The sequence below is a fragment of the Scomber japonicus genome, chromosome 6 (genome assembly GCF_027409825.1).
Source record: "Scomber japonicus isolate fScoJap1 chromosome 6, fScoJap1.pri, whole genome shotgun sequence".
Lineage (NCBI taxonomy): Eukaryota > Metazoa > Chordata > Actinopteri > Scombriformes > Scombridae > Scomber > Scomber japonicus.
Window position 1 is genome coordinate 40,083,191 of NC_070583.1, and position 19,756 is coordinate 40,102,946.

The following is a 19,756-nucleotide window of genomic DNA, read 5'->3' on the forward strand; positions in this document are numbered from 1 at the left end:
GTGAGCTGGTTAGTTAATGTGAGCTGGTTAGTTAATGTGAGCTCGTTAGTTAATGTGAGCTCATTAGTTAATGTGAGCTCGTTAGTTAATGTGAGCTGGTTAGTTAATGTGAGCTGGTTAGTTAATGTGAGCTCATTAGTTAATGTGAGCTCGTTAGTTAATGTGAGCTCATTAGTTAATGTGAGCTCATTAGTTAATGTGAGCTCGTTAGTTAATGTGAGCTCATTAGTTAATGTGAGCTCGTTAGTTAATGTGAGCTCATTAGTTAATGTGAGCTCATTAGTTAATGTGAGCTCGTTAGTTAATGTGAGCTCATTAGTTAATGTGAGCTCGTTAGTTAATGTGAGCTGGTTAGTTAATGTGAGCTCGTTAGTTAATGTGAGCTCGTTAGTTAATGTGAGCTCATTAGTTAATGTGAGCTCGTTAGTTAATGTGAGCTGGTTAGTTAATGTGAGCTCATTAGTTAATGTGAGCTTGTTAGTTAATGTGAGCTCATTAGTTAATGTGAGCTCGTTAGTAATGTGAGCTTGTTAGTTAATGTGAGCTTGTTAGTTAATGTGAGCTGGTTAGTTAATGTGAGCTCGTTGGTTTATCAGTGTTTTAAAGGGAGCTCTCTAAATGGACTCAGTGGGTTTATCAGTGTTTTAAAGGGTGCTCTCTAAATGGACTCAGTGGGTTTATCAGTGTTTTAAAGGGAGCTCTCTAAATGGACTCAGTGGGTTTATCAGTGTTTTAAAGGGAGCTCTCTAAATGGACTCAGTGGGTTTATCAGTGTTTTAAAGGGAGCTCTCTAAATGGACTCAGTGGGTTTAAAATCATCTGTGGAGACTTTTTGGGGACCGACAGCGAATATTTGGAAGAAAAGACTGTGATGACTTTTCCTTCTCATAGTTTCTTTGCTTCTGCCAGGTTCAAAGTTTGCTGTTCATGTGTTGCAGGGAGCTCCAGGTCCTTTGGGACGGCAGGGCCCTCAGGGTCCCCCAGGTTTCCCCGGCCCACAGGGGCCTCCAGGAGAGAAGGGCCACCGAGGAAACGAGGGTCCCACCGGAGCTTCAGGACTGAAGGGAGACATGGTGAATAAATGGCCGACAGTCATCACAGTTCTGGTGGTCGTCACATTATAGTAGAGTATCATGTAGAGTATAATGTACAGTATAATGTACAGTAGAGTATGGTAGAGGATAGTATTATAGTATAGGGTTAAGGTTAATTATAGTGTAATAGTATAATGGTATAACAGTATTATAGTACAGTATAATAGTATAATAGGATGATAGTATTATAGTATTATAGTATAATGGTATGATGGTATAATAGTATAATAGTATAATAGAGTAGTCTGATGGTACACTGAAGTAAAAGTGTGGTTGTTGTTTCAGGGGAATGTCGGCGTTCCTGGTTTTCCTGGGTTAGAAGGACTCCCGGTAAGAAGCCTCTCAACCCTAACCCCGTCCCTCTCAACCCTAACCCCGACCCTCTCAACCCTAACCCCGACCCTCTCAACCCTGACCCTCTCAACCCTAACCCAGACCCTCTCAACCCTAACCCCGACCCTCTCCCCGACCCTCTCAACCCTAACCCCGACCCTCTCAACCCTAACCCAGACCCTCTCAACCCTAACCCAGACCCTCTCAACCCTAACCCAGACCCTCTCAACCCTGACCCCGACCCTCTCAACCCTGACCCTCTCAACCCTAACCCCGACCCTCTCCCCGACCCTCTCAACCCTAACCCCGACCCTCTCAACCCTAACCCTCTCAACCCTAACCCAGACCCTCTCAACCCTAATCCTAACCCTCTCAACCCTAACCCCGACCCTCTCAACCCTAACCCAGACCCTCTCAACCCTAACCCTAACCCTAACCCTCTCAACCCTAACCCTCTCAACCCTAACCCTAACCCTGTGAAGTTAAAGGTCAGTCTGTTAGTTTATGTTTGTTTGTTCAGGGTCATCCAGGTCCAGCCGGAGGTCCCGGGTTTCCAGGTCTGGATGGATGTAATGGGACCAGAGGAGACCGAGGAGAGTCTGGATTTCCTGGAGATCCAGGACCTGATGGAGAACCGGTCAGAACTTCTAATCCATTAATAATATGAGTAACGTAGATATCATATATAGCTGAGCTAGAACTGATCCATGAAATAGGGTTAGGGTTAGATAATATGCAGGTAACCATAGAGATAATATACAGGTAACCATAGAGATAATATACAGGTAACCATAGATAATATACAGGTAACCATAGAGATAATATACAGGTAACCATAGAGATAATATACAGGTAACCATAGATAATATACAGGTAACCATAGAGATAATATACAGGTAACCATAGAGATAATATACAGGTAACCATAGAGATAATATACAAGTAACCATAGAGATAATATATAGGTAACCATAGAGATAATATACAGGTAACCATAGAGATAATATACAGGTAACCATAGAGATAATATACAAGTAACCATAGAGATAATATACAGGTAACCATAGAGATAATATACAGGTAACCGTAGAGATAATATACAGGTAACCATAGATAATATACAGGTAACCATAGAGATAATATACAGGTAACCATAGAGATAATATACAGGTAACCATAGAGATAATATACAGGTAACCGTAGAGATAATATACAGGTAACCATAGATAATATACAGGTAACCATAGAGATAATATACAGGTAACCATAGAGATAATATACAGGTAACCATAGAGATAATATACAGGTAACCATAGAGATAATATACAAGTAACCATAGAGATAATATACAGGTAACCATAGATAATATACAGGTAACCATAGAGATAATATACAGGTAACCATAGAGATAATATACAGGTAACCATAGATAATATACAGGTAACCATAGAGATAATATACAGGTAACCTAGGTAACAGGGTTCAGGGTTAGGGGGTAACAGGTATAATGTTGTATTTGTGTTCCAGGGTTCACCAGGACTGAAGGGATTTCCAGGAGATCCAGCGATCTACTTCATACATTACCCCGGGATACCCGTAAGTACCCCACGCTGTAAATACCTTACCCTGGGATACCCGTAAGTACCCCACGCTGTAAATACCCCTTACCCCGGGATACCCGTAAGTACCCCACGCTGTAAATACACCTTACCCCGGGATACCTGTAAGTACCCCACGCTGTAAATACACCTTACCCCGGGATACCCGTAAGTACCCCACGCTGTAAATACACCTTACCCCGGGATACCCGTAAGTACCCCACGCTGTAAATACACCTTACCCCGGGATACCTGTAAGTACCCCACGCTGTAAATACACCTTACCCCGGGATACCCGTGAGTACCCCACGCTGTAAATACACCTTACCCCGGGATACCTGTAAGTACCCCACGCTGTAAATACCCCTTACCCCGGGATACCTGTAAGTACCCCACGCTGTAAATACACCTTACCCCGGGATACCCGTAAGTACCCCACGCTGTAAATACACCTTACCCCGGGATACCCGTAAGTACCCCACGCTGTAAATACCTTACCCTGGGATACCCGTAAGTACCCCACGCTGTAAATACACCTTACCCCGGGATACCCGTGAGTACCCCATGCTGTAAATACACCTTACCCCGGGATACCCGTAAGTACCCCACGCTGTAAATACCCCTTACCCCGGGATACCTGTAAGTACCCCACGCTGTGAATACCCCTTCCCCCGGGATACCCGTAAGTACCCCACGCTGTAAATACCCCTTACCCCGGTATACCTGTAAGTACCCCACGCTGTAATACACCTTACCCTGTGATACCCGTAAGTACCCCACGCTGTAAATACACCTTACCCTGTGATACCCTGTTATTAGTCCTGGGCAGGGTTAGGGTTCGGGTTTCCATGGAGACAACAGTTCATCTCAAGGTTAATCCAGGGTTAGGGTTCGGGTTTCCATGGAGACAACAGTTCATCTCAAGGTTAATCCAGGGTTAGGGTTCGGGTTTCCATGGAGACAACAGTTCATTTTAAAGTTAATCCAGGGTTAGGGTTCAGGTTTCCATGGAGACAACAGTTCATCTCAAGGTTAATCCAGGGTTAGGGTTCGGGTTTCCATGGAGACAACAGTTCATTTTAAGGTTAATCCAGGGTTAGGGTTCGGGTTTCCATGGAGACAACAGTTCATTTTAAGGTTAATCCAGGGTTAGGGTTCAGGTTTCCATGGAGACAACAGTTCACTTTAAGGTTAATCCAGGGTTAGGGTTCAGGTTTCCATGGAGACAACAGTTCATTTTAAGGTTAATCCAGGGTTAGGGTTCAGGTTTCCATGGAGACAACAGTTCACTTTAAGGTTAATCCAGGGTTAGGGTTCAGGTTTCCATGGAGACAACAGTTCACTTTATGGTTAATCCAGGGTTAGGGTTCGGGTTTCCATGGAGACAACAGTTCATTTTAAGGTTAATCCAGGGTTAGGGTTCGGGTTTCCATGGAGACAACAGTTCATTTTAAGGTTAATCCAGGGTTAGGGTTCAGGTTTCCATGGAGACAACAGTTCACTTTAAGGTTAATCCAGGGTTAGGGTTCAGGTTTCCATGGAGACAACAGTTCATTTTAAGGTTAATCCAGGGTTAGGGTTCAGGTTTCCATGGAGACAACAGTTCACTTTAAGGTTAATCCAGGGTTAGGGTTCAGGTTTCCATGGAGACAACAGTTCACTTTATGGTTAATCCAGGGTTAGGGTTCGGGTTTCCATGGAGACAACAGTTCATTTTAAGGTTACTCCAGGTCGTATCGATGGTTCTGACACACAGTCATTATTAATGTACCGTGACTTTGTGTCTGGCAGGGGGACGTCGGGCCCAGCGGACTACCTGGTCCACAGGTGGGAACACTTTTTATCTTTCACATATTTTAAAGTTTCTTTCCATAAAACATGTGAGCAGCTTCCTGTCTGTCTGTCTGCAGGGTAAGAAGGGCTTATCAGGTCTGAGTGGAGCTCTGGGTCCTGCAGGACCGCTGGGGTCCAACGTGAGTCATAATAATGATGATAATAATAATCTGAGCCTTGTTAAGACTCTGTACGGGACTGAGCTGTGAGACACTGAAGTGGTTTCTTGTTTCTGTCTGCAGGGTTTTCCTGGTGTTCCTGGTTCCAGAGGTCCACCTGTAAGTATCAGACTCAGATCCTCACTGCTGATTACTGATTATATAACAGTAATAACAGTAATAACAGGTTAATAACAGTATTTCTGGGTTTCAGGGAGAGAAAGGTCGGTCTCTGCCCGGACAGAAAGGAGACGAGGTAAAAACTTTAAAATTGATCTGCTGTTAAAATATTCTTATTCTGGACCTCGTGATGTGTACTGTGTGTGTCACAAACTCCAAGGCGGAGCACTCCTGTCTGCAGGAGAGCAGAGCAGGAGATGCATGTGAGCACCTCCCACTGTCCCTCCCACTCTACAAATAGAGGCCCAGTAGAGGCCTTCCCCTTTTTCTCCTTTGTCTCCAGACTGTGTGTGTGTGTGTGTGTGTGTGTGTGTGTGTGTGTGTGTGTGCTGGTGGTGCTCACCTTGCCATGCGTATTGGACCTCAGCTCATTAACCATGGCTCGGTGACACCACCTTTCAACCCAAGCATTGAAAATAATAAACAAATATTAAGTCAAGGCGATTCTGCGTCCTGGTGGTTTGTGTGGCTCCAGTCTGAACCTTACATCCAACACACTGGTCCTTCGAGCCGGAGGCTGAGCCACACTCCACATGTCCACATAGCATGTCTGATTCAGCTCAAAGACTGTGTGTACTATGTGTGTACTGTGTGTGTACTGTGTGTGTACTGTGTGTGTACTGTGTGTACTATGTGTGTACTATGTGTGTACTGTGTGTGTACTGTGTGTGTACTGTGTGTGTACTGTGTGTGTACTATGTGTGTACTGTGTGTACTATGTGTGTACTGTGTGTGTACTGTGTGTGTACTGTGTGTGTACTATGTGTGTACTGTGTGTGTCCCACAGGGGGAGCAGGGCCTCCAGGGGCCTCCAGGGCCGTTTGAGTACGTGGACCCTCCAGAGGACCTTTACATTAAAGGAGAACAGGTGGGTGGAGCTTTAGACTCTTCCAGCCAATCAGATTACAGCCTTTGTATTTCAGTCGTACTAGTTCTAATGCTGGGTTCTAATGCTGGGTTCTAATGCTGGGTTCTAATGCTGGGTTCTGTTGGTTCTTCAGGGTCCACCAGGCTTCAAAGGTCTCTGTGGCACTCAGGGGTTCCCGGTAAGTCCAGTAAGATCCAACCACAGGGTTCTACTGAACACAGGGTTCTACTGAACACAGGGATCTACTGAACACAGGGTTCTACTGAACATAGGGTTCTACTGAACATAGGGTTCTACTGAACACATGGTTCTACTGAACACAAGGTTCTACTGAACATAGGGTTCTACTGAACACAGGGCTCTACTGAACACAGGGTTCTACTGAACACAAGGTTCTACTGAACACAGGGATCTACTGAACACAAGGTTCTATTGAACACAGGGTTCTACTGAACATAGGGTTCTACTGAACACAGGGATCTACTGAACACATGGTTCTACTGAACACAGGGTTCTACTGAACATAGGGTTCTACTGAACACAGGGATCTACTGAACACAGGGTTCTACTGAACACAGGGTTCTACTGAACATATGGTTCTACTGAACATAAGGTTCTCCTGAAGACATGGTTCTACTGAACACAGGGTTCTACTGATTTTTGTTTCAGGGTCTGGACGCTCTTCCAGGAATCAAAGGAGAGAAAGGGATTGTGGGATTTCCGGGATCCAGGGTGAGTCCGTCTGAAAATGATTGATCAGTACTGATCAGTGGTCTCTACATGGTTGATCAGTGGTCTCTACATGGTTGATCAGTGGTCTCTACGTGGTTGATCAGTGGTCTCTACGTGGTTGATCAGTGGTCTCTACATGGTTGATCAGTGGTCTCTACGTGGTTGATCAGTGGTCTCTACATGGTTGATCAGTACTGATCAGTGGTCTCTACGTGGTTGATCAGTATTGATCAGTGGTCTCTACGTGGTTGATCAGTGGTCTCTACGTGGTTGATCAGTGGTCTCTACATGGTTGATCAGTACTGATCAGTGGTCTCTACGTGGTTGATCAGTATTGATCAGTGGTCTCTACGTGGTTGATCAGTGGTCTCTACATGGTTGATCAGTATTGATCAGTGGTCTCTACATGGTTGATCAGTGGTCTCTACGTGGTTGATCAGTACTGATCAGTGGTCTCTACATGGTTGATCAGTGGTCTCTACGTGGTTGATCAGTATTGATCAGTGGTCTCTACGTGGTTGATCAGTGGTCTCCACGTGGTTGATCAGTATCGATCAGTGGTCTCTACGTGGTTGATCAGTATTGATCAGTGGTCTCTACGTGGTTGATCAGTACTGATCAGTGGTCTCTACGTGGTTGATCAGTATCGATCAGTGGTCTCTACGTGGTTGATCAGTATCGATCAGTGGTCTCTACGTGGTTGATCAGTATTGATCAGTGGTCTCTACGTGGTTGATCAGTACTGATCAGTGGTCTCTACGTGGTTGATCAGTGGTCTCCACGTGGTTGATTGATCAGTGGTCTCTACGTGGTTGATCAGTGGTCTCTACGTGGTTGATCAGTATCGATCAGTGGTCTCTACGTGGTTGATCAGTATTGATCAGTGGTCTCTACATGGTTGATCAGTATCGATCAGTGGTCTCTACGTGGTTGATCAGTATTGATCAGTGGTCTCTACATGGTTGATCAGTACTGATCAGTGGTCTCTACATGGTTGATCACTACTGATCAGTGGTCTCTACGTGGTTGATCAGTATTGGTCAGTGGTCTCTACGTGATTGATCAGTATTGGTCAGTGGTCTCTACGTGGTTGATCAGTATTGATCAGTGGTCTCTACGTGGTTGATCAGTGGTCTCTACGTGGTTGATCAGTATTGGTCAGTGGTCTCTACGTGGTTGATCAGTATTGATCAGTGGTCTCTACGTGGTTGATCAGTGGTCTCTACGTGGTTGATCAGTATTGATCAGTGGTCTCTACGTGGTTGATCAGTATTGATCAGTGGGCTCTACATGGTTGATCAGTGGTCTCTACGTGGTTGATCAGTATCGATCAGTGGTCTCTATGTGGTTGATCAGTATTGATCAGTGGTCTCTACGTGGTTGATCAGTACTGATCAGTGGTCTCTACGTGGTTGATCAGTGGTCTCCACGTGGTTGATCAGTATCGATCAGTGGTCTCTACGTGGTTGATCAGTATTGATCAGTGGTCTCTACGTGGTTGATCAGTACTGATCAGTGGTCTCTACGTGGTTGATCAGTGGTCTCCACGTGGTTGATCAGTGGTCTCTACGTGGTTGATCAGTGGTCTCTACGTGGTTGATCAGTATTGATCAGTGGTCTCTACGTGGTTGATCAGTATCGATCAGTGGTCTCTACGTGGTTGATCAGTATTGATCAGTGGTCTCTACGTGGTTGATCAGTATCGATCAGTGGTCTCTACGTGGTTGATCAGTGGTCTCTACATGGTTGATCAGTGGTCTCTACGTGGTTGATCAGTGGTCTCTACGTGGTTGATCAGTGGTCTCTACATGGTTGATCAGTGGTCTCTACATGGTTGATCAGTACTGATCAGTGGTCTCTACATGGTTGATCAGTATCGATCAGTGGTCTCTACGTGGTTGATCAGTATTGATCAGTGGTCTCTACATGGTTGATCAGTGGTCTCTACGTGGTTGATCAGTATTGATCAGTGGTCTCTACGTGGTTGATCAGTGGTCTCCACGTGGTTGATCAGTATCGATCAGTGGTCTCTACGTGGTTGATCAGTATTGATCAGTGGTCTCTACGTGGTTGATCAGTACTGATCAGTGGTCTCTACGTGGTTGATCAGTGGTCTCCACGTGGTTGATCAGTGGTCTCTACGTGGTTGATCAGTATCGATCAGTGGTCTCTACGTGGTTGATCAGTATTGATCAGTGGTCTCTACGTGGTTGATCAGTGGTCTCTACGTGGTCGATCAGTGGACTCCACGTGGTTGATCAGTACTGATCAGTGGTCTCTACATGGTTGATCACTACTGATCAGTGGTCTCTACGTGGTTGATCAGTATTGGTCAGTGGTCTCTACGTGGTTGATCAGTATTGGTCAGTGGTCTCTACGTGGTTGATCAGTATTGATCAGTGGTCTCTACGTGGTTGATCAGTGGTCTCTACGTGGTTGATCAGTATTGGTCAGTGGTCTCTACGTGGTTGATCAGTATTGGTCAGTGGTCTCTACGTGGTTGATCAGTATTGATCAGTGGTCTCTACGTGGTTGATCAGTGGTCTCTACGTGGTTGATCAGTATTGATCAGTGGTCTCTACGTGGTTGATCAGTATTGATCAGTGGGCTCTACATGGTTGATCAGTGGTCTCTACGTGGTTGATCAGTATCGATCAGTGGTTTCTATGTGGTTGATCAGTATTGATCAGTGGTCTCTACGTGGTTGATCAGTACTGATCAGTGGTCTCTACGTGGTTGATCAGTGGTCTCCACGTGGTTGATCAGTGGTCTCTACGTGGTTGATCAGTGGTCTCTACGTGGTTGATCAGTATCGATCAGTGGTCTCTATGTGGTTGATCAGTATTGATCAGTGGTCTCTACGTGGTTGATCAGTACTGATCAGTGGTCTCTACGTGGTTGATCAGTGGTCTCCACGTGGTTGATCAGTATCGATCAGTGGTCTCTACGTGGTTGATCAGTATTGATCAGTGGGCTCTACATGGTTGATCAGTGGTCTCTACGTGGTTGATCAGTGGTCTCTACGTGGTTGATCAGTATCGATCAGTGGTCTCTATGTGGTTGATCAGTATTGATCAGTGGTCTCTACGTGGTTGATCAGTACTGATCAGTGGTCTCTACGTGGTTGATCAGTGGTCTCCACGTGGTTGATCAGTATCGATCAGTGGTCTCTACGTGGTTGATCAGTATTGATCAGTGGTCTCTACGTGGTTGATCAGTACTGATCAGTGGTCTCTACGTGGTTGATCAGTGGTCTCCACGTGGTTGATCAGTGGTCTCTACGTGGTTGATCAGTGGTCTCTACGTGGTTGATCAGTATTGATCAGTGGTCTCTACGTGGTTGATCAGTATCGATCAGTGGTCTCTACGTGGTTGATCAGTATTGATCAGTGGTCTCTACGTGGTTGATCAGTGGTCTCTACGTGGTTGATCAGTATTGATCAGTGGTCTCTACGTGGTTGATCAGTGGTCTCCACGTGGTTGATCAGTGGTCTCTACGTGGTTGATCAGTGGTCTCTACGTGGTTGATCAGTATTGATCAGTGGTCTCTACATGGTTGATCAGTATTGATCAGAGGTCTCTACGTGGTTGATCAGTGGTCTCTACGTGGTTGATCAGTATTGATCAGTGGTCTCTACGTGGTTGATCAGTGGTCTCTACGTGGTTGATCAGTGGTCTCTACGTGGTTGATCAGTATTGATCAGTGGTCTCTACGTGGTTGATCAGTGGTCTCTACGTGGTTGATCAGTATTGATCAGTGGTCTCTACGTGGTTGATCAGTATTGATCAGTGGTCTCTACGTGGTTGATCAGTATTGATCAGTGGTCTCTACGTGGTTGATCAGTGGTCTCTACGTGGTTGATCAGTATTGATCAGTGGTCTCTACGTGGTTGATCAGTGGTCTCCACGTGGTTGATCAGTGGTCTCTACGTGGTTGATCAGTGGTCTCTACGTGGTTGATCAGTATTGATCAGTGGTCTCTACATGGTTGATCAGTATTGATCAGAGGTCTCTACGTGGTTGATCAGTGGTCTCTACGTGGTTGATCAGTATTGATCAGTGGTCTCTACGTGGTTGATCAGTGGTCTCTACGTGGTTGATCAGTGGTCTCTACGTGGTTGATCAGTGGTCTCTACGTGGTTGATCAGTGGTCTCTACGTGGTTGATCAGTATTGATCAGTGGTCTCTACATGGTTGATCAGTATTGATCAGTGCTGATTAGTTTGTGTGTTTCAGGGATTCTCTGGACGTCCCGGCTGGCGAGGTGAAAAAGGAGTCAAGGTGAGTCATCAGAATGTAAACTTCCTGTTTATTGATTACAAAGACGATGAACTGATTGATAGCTTTCTGTCGCTCTGGAGTATTAAAACGTGATATCCTGGAAAACGTTTGTGTTATGAAATGTTTTATTCCACAGAGAAACTACAACGTTAACACACAGCTGAGTTCATTACACAGAGACTGGGAAGGGGGGGGGTTGGAGGGGTTGGGACACATATTCCAGTAAGGAACAGCAGCTAGTAGCAGTGATAACTGACTCAGACTACGCACGGTTAGTTTAGAGTCTATAAGACCTGCGTGTCTACCTGTGTGAGTCCACCTTGCAAGGACACTGATCGGTTATTATATATCTATATATCTATTCTCGTAGAGTTACGGTTAGTAATATTAGGTTATAGCTTCCAGCTGTGACAGAATCATCACCACACCTCGTTCAGGTGGTCCTGGAGGTGCTTCGATGATCCTTCTCTGAACAGCATCAGTCAGGGTTCTGCTGGTACTGTCACACAGTCCTGATGATGAACATCCATACTAACTGAACCCAAGCAGCTGACTTCCTGTCACTTCCCAAACACACACAGAGCAACCCATCTCTGCTTCTATCTGAACCTTTGTTCATCCAGCTCGTGACCAGCTCAGACCTTTAGACCTGCAGCACCAACACAAGGATCAAGATCTTCAGCAGGCAGATTTTAATTTGACAGAAACCTTCATAGAGAAAGCAAACAGTAACGCAAACATCCAAAATCAATCATGATGTGTTGATATGGACCTCAGTGTCCTCCTAACAGGATTGGTCAGCTTCACTTGCCTGCTCCCAGTGACGCTGGCTAGAGGGCCGAGCAGCTTTAGTTTAGCAGTAATGTAATTATTATTTATGAATATGTGTGTAATGTCTTTGTTGTAATACTTGACTGGTGGAGGTACGTTATAATCACCTGCCAGCCAATCAGAGACTAGGATTTTAATGATGTGTGTATTTGCAGGGAACTCTGGGAAGTCCTGGTCTTCCAGGTCTGATTGGACGAGAAGGTCTGAAGGTCAGTTTGTTTGTGCTGCATGCAGCGTGCGCTGTGCTGGCCAATCACATACAGGCTAATATAAAGAGCACGTAGCTCCATATGTAACTGCCTGTCTGTTCCCAGGGCATGATTGGAGATCCGGGTCCTAAAGGCCAACCCTACGACGCAGTGGTCACCCACACAGGTACAGAGCTCTAACCCTAACCCTAACTGATCCTTTATAAACATTAATGATGTAAACTGATCCTTTATAAACATTAATGATGTAAACTGATCCTTTATAAACATTAATGATGTAAACTGATCCTTTATAAACATTAATGATGTAAACTGATCCTTTATAAACATTAACGATGTAAACTGATCCTTTATAAACATTAATGATGTAAACTGATCCTTTATAAACATTAATGATGTAAACTGATCCTTTATAAACATTAATGATGTAAACTGATCCTTTGTAAACATTAATGATGTAAACTGATCCTTTATAAACATTAATGATGTAAACTGATCCTTTATAAACATTAACGATGTAAACTGATCCTTTATAAACATTAACAGAGTAAACTGATCCTTTATAAACATTAATGATGTAAACTGCATTTAAATAAATTTATAAAATAATAAAAATAAATGAATGAGTTCAAAGTAGCATGTGGTGTTAATGCTAATGCTAATGCTAATGCTAATTCTGTCATCCAGGTGACCTCGGGGCCCCCGGGGACCCAGGACAGAGCGGCCCCCCAGGAGACATGGGCTTCATGGGAACACACGGCCCCCCAGGGGCCCCTGGCAGGCCCATCCCCGGTCAGTCACTGCTTATACATGTTCCATGGGCATGTGTCTGGGGTTTAAGGTGGTATGGGGTTTAAGGTGGTATGGGGTTTAAGGTGGTGTGGGGTTTAAGGTGGTGTGGGGTTTAAGGTGGTATGAGGTTTAAGGTGGTATGAGGTTTAAGGTGGTATGGGGATTAAGGTGGTATGGGGTTTAAGGTGGTATGATTATGTTCTTCCTCAGGACCAGCAGGTGCCAGGGGTCAGATGGGAGTTCCAGGGTCCAGAGGGGACCGAGGAGAACCGGGTCAAGTATTTGTAGGTGAACCCACACCTGGAGAACCCGGGAAACCAGGACGCCCAGGACCCCAAGGGCCCAAAGGAGAACCAGGGAGTCCAGGTACCAGAAGCCTGCTGACTCAGCACCTCCTGCTGACCCCTGACCTTAACCCCTGACTAGTGCTGTCACTATACCAAAATGAATACCCACGATACTATACCAGCCAAAGTATCGTGGTTCCGGGTAGTATCACGATACCACAGTAGTAACTAACCCTAGTAGTTACGGTAGAGTAGCACCGTGTTCACCGGTAGTACCGTTGTGTAGTAATAGAATAGAATAGAATAGAATGCCTTTATTGTCATTATACAAAGTACAACGAGATTTGAAGCTTCGCCATGAAGTGCACACATTAAATAGACATAAAATAGTCATAAAATAGACATAAAATAAAATAGACATTTAAGAAAATTATGTACAGTAAAGGTGAAATAAGTGACTGTAGTGGTTAGCAGCACGTGGTTGAGGTAGCCATGACATTTTTAGTGCAAGTATGCTGTAATAATAGTGCAAAGGTATATGTCTGAGAGCATATTGATATGCAAATGGCGGTGTTAAGACATATTGTAGTGCAGTGACAGATCTTGATTGGGTCTGGATCAGTTTTTTTTTTTAGTGCAGGCTTGAGTTGAGTATGGTGACGGCTCTTGGGAAGAAACTGTCTCTGAGTCTGTTTGTTTTGGCTGATATGCTCCTGTAGCGCCTGCCAGAGGGCAGCAGGTTGAAGAGGTGGTAGCCGGGATGTGTATGGTCTTTTGTGATGCTCATTGCCCTTCCTAGGCATCGGGAGTTGTAGATGGTGGACAGGGGAGATAGGGGGCAGCCGATGATCTTTTGTGCTGTGTTGGTCACCCTCTGTAGTCTTTTCCTGTCCGCTTGTGTGCAGCTTGAGTGCCACACTGACACAGCATAGGTCAGCAGGCTCTCAATGGCTGACCGGTAGAAGGTCACCAGCAGGTTGGTGCTGAGTTGCTCTTTCCTGAGCACTCTCAGGAAGTGTAGCCTCTGCTGAGCCTTTTTGACCAGTGCGGTGGTGTTGGCTGCCCAGGACAGGTCAGCAGAGATGTGGACCCCAAGGAATTTGAAGGTCTCCACACGCTCCACACATCCGTCGTTGATGTACAGGGGGGCAGGAGCGGCTTTGTTCCGTCGGAAGTCCAGGATGAGTTCCTTAGTTTTGGAGATGTTCAGTGCCAGGTTGTTGAGGGCGCACCACTCACTGAGTCTAAGGACCTCATCTCTGTAGGCCGTCTCGTTCCCCTCTGTGATCATCCCCACCACCGTTGTGTCATCCGCGAATTTCACAATGATGTTCTCAGGGTGGGTGGGTCTGCAGTCGTGCGTGTAGAGTGAGTAGAGTAGTGGGCTCAGCACACAGCCCTGGGGCGAGCCGGTGCTGAGCATTCGGGTGGATGAGAGGTGAGGCCCCAGCTTCACGTGCTGGGGTCGGTTGACCAGAAAGTCCTTGATCCAGGAGCAGGTGGAGGATGGGAGCCCCAGGTTGGCCAACTTGGGGATAAGAATGTCCGGTATTATTGTGTTAAAGGCTGAGCTGTAGTCGATGAAGAGCATTCTGACATAGCTCCCCCTTTTCTCGAGGTGGCTCAGTGCAGCATGGAGAGCGGTGGTTATTGCATCCTCAGTGGATCTATTTGTCCGGTATGCAAACTGGTGTGGGTCAAGGGTGGGGGGGAGACAGGCTTTGATGTGTCTCAGTACCAGTTTTTCAAAGCACTTTGTGATGATTGGGGTGAGTGCTACTGGGCGGAAGTCGTTGAGATTGTTTGTGGGTGACTTCTTGGGCACTGGGATGATGGTGGCCGATTTTAGGCAGGCTGGGATGGTGGCTTGTCTCAGTGACAGGTTGAAAATGACAGTGAAGACTGGTGCAAGTTGGTCAGCACATGCCTTGAGTACTTTCCCTGGTACTCCATCCGGTCCTGTGGCCTTCCTAGGGTTGACAGCAGTAATGATGGTAGAGTAGCACCGTGTTCACCGGTAGTACCGTTGTGTAGTAGTTACGGTAGAGTAGCACCGTGTTCACCGGTAGTACCGTTGTGTAGTAGTTACGGTAGAGTAGCACTGTGTTCACCGGTAGTACCGTTGTGTAGTAGTTATGGTAGAGTAGCACCGTGTTCACCGGTAGTACCGTTGTGTAGTAGTTATGGTAGAGTAGCACCGTGTTCACCGGTAGTACCGTTGTGTAGTAGTTACGGTAGAGTAGCACCGTGTTCACCGGTAGTACCGTTGTGTAGTAGTTACGGTAGAGTAGCACCGTGTTCACCGGTAGTACCGTTGTGTAGTAGTTATGGTAGAGTAGGACCGTGTTCACCGGTAGAACCGTTGTGTAGTAGTTATGGTAGAGTAGCACTGTGTTCACCGGTAGTACCGTTGTGTAGTAGTTATGGTAGAGTAGCACCGTGTTCACCGGTAGTACCGTTGTGTAGTAGTTATGGTAGAGTAGCACTGTGTTCACCGGTAGTACCGTTGTGTAGTAGTTATGGTAGAGTAGCACCGTGTTCACCGGTGGTACCGTTGTGTAGTAGTTATGGTAGAGTAGCACCGTGTTCACCGGTAGTACCGTTGTGTAGTAATGATGGTAGAGTAGCACCGTGTTCACCGGTAGTACCGTTGTGTAGTAGTTATGGTAGAGTAGCACCGTGTTCACCGGTAGTACCGTTGTGTAGTAGTTATGGTAGAGTAGCACCGTGTTCACCGGTAGTACCGTTGTGTAGTAGTTACGGTAGAGTAGCACCGTGTTCACCGGTAGTACCGTTGTGTAGTAGTTACGGTAGAGTAGCAGCGTGTTCACCGGTAGTACCGTTGTGTAGTAGTTATGGTAGAGTAGCACCGTGTTCACCGGTAGCACCGTTGTGTAGTAGTTACGGTAGAGTAGCACCGTGTTCACCGGTAGTACCGTTGTGTAGTAGTTACGGTAGAGTAGCACCGTGTTCACCGGTAGTACCGTTGTGTAGTAGTTATGGTAGAGTAGCACCGTGTTCACAGGTAGTACCCTGACCCCTGACCCCTGACCCCTGACCCCTAGACCTTGACCCTAACCCTGTGTCTCTCCTCAGGTCGGTATTGTCTCCCCGGGGCTCCAGGACTCTCTGGGGAGCCAGGAGAGGCGGGGCCTCCGGGGGCCCAAGGCTTCCAAGGGTTCAAAGGTCAGTGTGTGTCAGCTGTCCTCTGATTGGCTCTCCTCCTCCACAGCTGTTAACAAGAGACAGTAATAATCTATGTGTGTGTGTGTATGTGTGTGTGTGTGTGTGTGTGTGTGTGTGTGTGTGTGTCTCTCAGGTGACCGTGGGGAGTGTCGGTGTGGCCCCTCCGTTACTCTGATCGGGCCCCCTGGCACTGAAGGGGCCGCAGGGTCTCCGGGGTTCCCGGGGGTCTCGGGGACTCCAGGTCTGAGAGGTGAGAGAGGGTCACCTGGAGACCCTGGAGTGGGCGGGACACAGGTGAGCAGGGTCAAAGGTCGCATCAGCAGGTTCACTGTGATTGGCTCGCTGACTGACTCACTGATTGGTTGGTTGCAGGGCTTGGGCGGCTTCCCAGGTATCACAGGGTTCAAAGGTCAGAAGGGAGATTTCAGTGTGGTGGATATTAAAGGTGAGACCCCCCCCCCCCCCCCCCCCAAAGATGACATCATGTGATCAATATTAAACTGATATATTGATTAGTGGATACAGCTGCAGTGTGACAGGAATGATGTCATCTTTGTGTCTCCAGGTGAGAAAGGAAACATAGGTGAGGAGGGTCCAGCGGGCCGGCAGGGCTTCTCAGGGAGGAGAGGAGCCGAAGGGTTCGCCGGGGCCCCCGGGACCCCCGGCCCCCAGGTTAGCATTGGTTGTGTAGTTGTAGTTGTGTAGATGCGTAGTTGTGTATTTTTCATTAATGTTTGTTGTGTGTGTGTTTCTGGTTGCCAGGGCGACAGCTTCTCCGGGCCTCCGGGGGACCGCGGCCTCCCGGGGCTGTCGGGCTCAGACGGGGCGGCCGGCTCCTCCGGACCTCCAGGACCAGCCGTGGTCGGAGCAGTGGGGCAGCGCGGAGACCCGGGGGCCCCGGGGCCTCCAGGGTTCCCGGGGCCCCCGGGGCCCAAAGGGGTCAAAGGTCTGACTCCTCCTATCTGACTCCTCCTGTCTGACTCCTCCTATCTGACTCCTCCAGTCTGACTCCTCCTATCTGACTCCTCCTATCTGACTCCTCCTGTCTGACTCCTCCTATCTGACTCCTCCTGTCTGACTCCTCCTGTCTGACTCCTCCTGTCTGACTCCTCCTGTCTGACTCCTCCTATCTGACTCCTCCTATCTGACTCCTCCTGTGTGACTCCTCCTATCTGACTCCTCCTGTGTGACTCCTCCTGTCTGACTCCTCCTATCTGACTCCTCCTATCTGACTCCTCCTGTGTGACTCCTCCTGTGTGACTCCTCCTGTCTGACGCCTCCTGTCTGACTCCTCCTGTGTGACTCCTCCTATCTGACTCCTCCTATCTGATGCCTCCTGTCTGACTCCTCCTGTCTGACTCCTCCTATCTGACTCCTCCTGTCTGACTCCTCCTGTCTGACTCCTCCTATCTGACGCCTCCTATCTGACTCCTCCTGTCTGACTCCTCCTGTCTGACTCCTCCTATCTGACGCCTCCTATCTGACGCCTCCTATCTGACTCCTCCTGTCTGACTCCTCCTATCTGACTCCTCCTGTCTGACTCCTCCTATCTGACTCCTCCTATCTGACTCCTCCAGTCTGACTCCTCCTGTCTGACTCCTCCTGTCTGACTCCTCCAGTCTGACTCTTTCAGTCTGACTCCTCCTGTCTGATTCCTCCAGTCTGACTCCTCCTGTGTGACTCCTCCTGTGTGACTCCTCCTGTGTGACTCCTCCTATCTGACTCCTCCTGTGTGGCTCCTCCTGTCTGACTCCTCCTGTCTGACTCCTCCAGTCTGACTCCTCCTATCTGACTCCTCCTATCTGACTCCTCCTGTGTGACTCCTCCTATCTGACTCCTCCTGTGTGACTCCTCCTGTGTGACTCCTCCTGTGTTACTCCTCCTGTGTGACTCCTCCTATCTGACTCCTCCTATCTGACTCCTCCTGTCTGGCTCCTCCTGTGTGGCTCCTCCTGTCTGACTCCTCCTGTCTGACTCCTCCTATCTGACTCCTCCTATCTGATTCCTCCTATCTGACTCCTCCTGTCTGACTCCTCCAGTCTGACTCCTCCTATCTGGCTCCTCCTGTGTGACTCCTCCTGTGTGACTCCTCCTGTCTGACTCCTCCTATCTGACTCCTCCAGTCTGACTCCTCCTATCTGACTCCTCCTGTGTGACTCCTCCTGTGTGACTCCTCCTATCTGATGCCTCCTGTGTGACTCCTCCTGTGTGACTCCTCCTATCTGATGCCTCCTGTGTGACTCCTCCTGTGTGACTCCTCCTATCTGACTCCTCCTGCAGGAGACACCCTGCCGTGTGTACCCAGGAATCCTGGCGCTCCTGGACAGAAAGGAGAGACGGGAAATAACGGTAAACCCTCCTCACATGTCTCCTCACATGTCTCCTCTACCTCCTCACCTCCTCACCTGTCTCCTCACCTCCTCACCTCCTCACCTGATTCCTCACCTCCTCACCTCCTCACATGTCTCCTCACCTCCTCACCTCCTCACCTGTCTCCTCACCTGACTCCTCACATGTCTCCTCACATGTCTCCTCACCTGACTCCTCACATGTCTCCTCACATGTCTCCTCACCTGTCTCCTCACCTGTCTCCTCACCTGACTCCTCACCTGACTCCTCACATGTCTCCTCACCTGTCTCCTCACCTGTCTCCTCACATGTCTCCTCACCTGACTGTCCCTGCAGGCTACAGAGGACTTCCGGGTCCTCCAGGTTTCCGTGGCAACACTGGACCTGATGGACCAAAAGGAGATGAAGGACATTCTGGAGTTACTGGACCTCCAGGACGACAAGGTACCTCACCTGTCCAACACGTCCACACGGACTCACCTGTCCAACACTGACTCACCTGTCCAACACTGACTCACCTGTCCAACACGTCCACACGGACTCACCTGTCCAACACGTCCACACGGACTCACCTGTTCAACATGGACTCACCTGTCCAACACGTCCACACGGACTCACCTGTCCAACACGTCCACACGGACTCACCTGTTCAATACGGACTCACCTGTCCAACACATCCACACGGACTCACCTGTCCAACACGTCCACACTGACTCACCTGTTCAACATGGACTCACCTGTCCAACACGTCCACTTGGACTCACCTGTTCAACACGGACTCACCTGTCCAACACGTCCACACTGACTCACCTGTCCAACACGTCCACACTGACTCACCTGTTCAACATGGACTCACCTGTCCAACACATCCACACGGACTCACCTGTCCAACACGTCCAACACTGACTCACCTGTCCAACACGTCCACACTGACTCACCTGTCCAACACGTCCACACTGACTCACCTGTCCAACACTGACTCACCTGTCCAACACGTCCACACTGACTCACCTGTCCAACACGTC

The 19,756-nt window shown here is 47.8% G+C and overlaps 1 protein-coding gene across 1 annotated transcript in view; it reads left to right on the top strand.

The window, feature by feature from the left end:
- The window catches only part of col4a4 (collagen, type IV, alpha 4), a 42,730-nt gene that overhangs the window by 4,299 nt on the left and 18,675 nt on the right, over positions 1–19,756 (top strand). Inside the window, exons 4-26 of the mRNA XM_053320400.1 lie at positions 939–1,073; positions 1,380–1,424; positions 1,948–2,064; positions 2,955–3,023; positions 4,817–4,852; positions 4,936–4,998; positions 5,101–5,136; positions 5,231–5,272; positions 5,984–6,064; positions 6,198–6,242; positions 6,734–6,796; positions 11,033–11,077; positions 12,064–12,117; positions 12,223–12,283; positions 12,805–12,909; positions 13,120–13,275; positions 16,293–16,382; positions 16,516–16,676; positions 16,755–16,827; positions 16,948–17,054; positions 17,145–17,328; positions 18,663–18,731; positions 19,068–19,175. Of these exons, the coding sequence (XP_053176375.1) occupies positions 939–1,073; positions 1,380–1,424; positions 1,948–2,064; positions 2,955–3,023; positions 4,817–4,852; positions 4,936–4,998; positions 5,101–5,136; positions 5,231–5,272; positions 5,984–6,064; positions 6,198–6,242; positions 6,734–6,796; positions 11,033–11,077; positions 12,064–12,117; positions 12,223–12,283; positions 12,805–12,909; positions 13,120–13,275; positions 16,293–16,382; positions 16,516–16,676; positions 16,755–16,827; positions 16,948–17,054; positions 17,145–17,328; positions 18,663–18,731; positions 19,068–19,175 (1,945 nt within the window). The remainder of the gene's footprint in view (positions 1–938; positions 1,074–1,379; positions 1,425–1,947; positions 2,065–2,954; positions 3,024–4,816; positions 4,853–4,935; positions 4,999–5,100; positions 5,137–5,230; positions 5,273–5,983; positions 6,065–6,197; positions 6,243–6,733; positions 6,797–11,032; positions 11,078–12,063; positions 12,118–12,222; positions 12,284–12,804; positions 12,910–13,119; positions 13,276–16,292; positions 16,383–16,515; positions 16,677–16,754; positions 16,828–16,947; positions 17,055–17,144; positions 17,329–18,662; positions 18,732–19,067; positions 19,176–19,756) is intronic.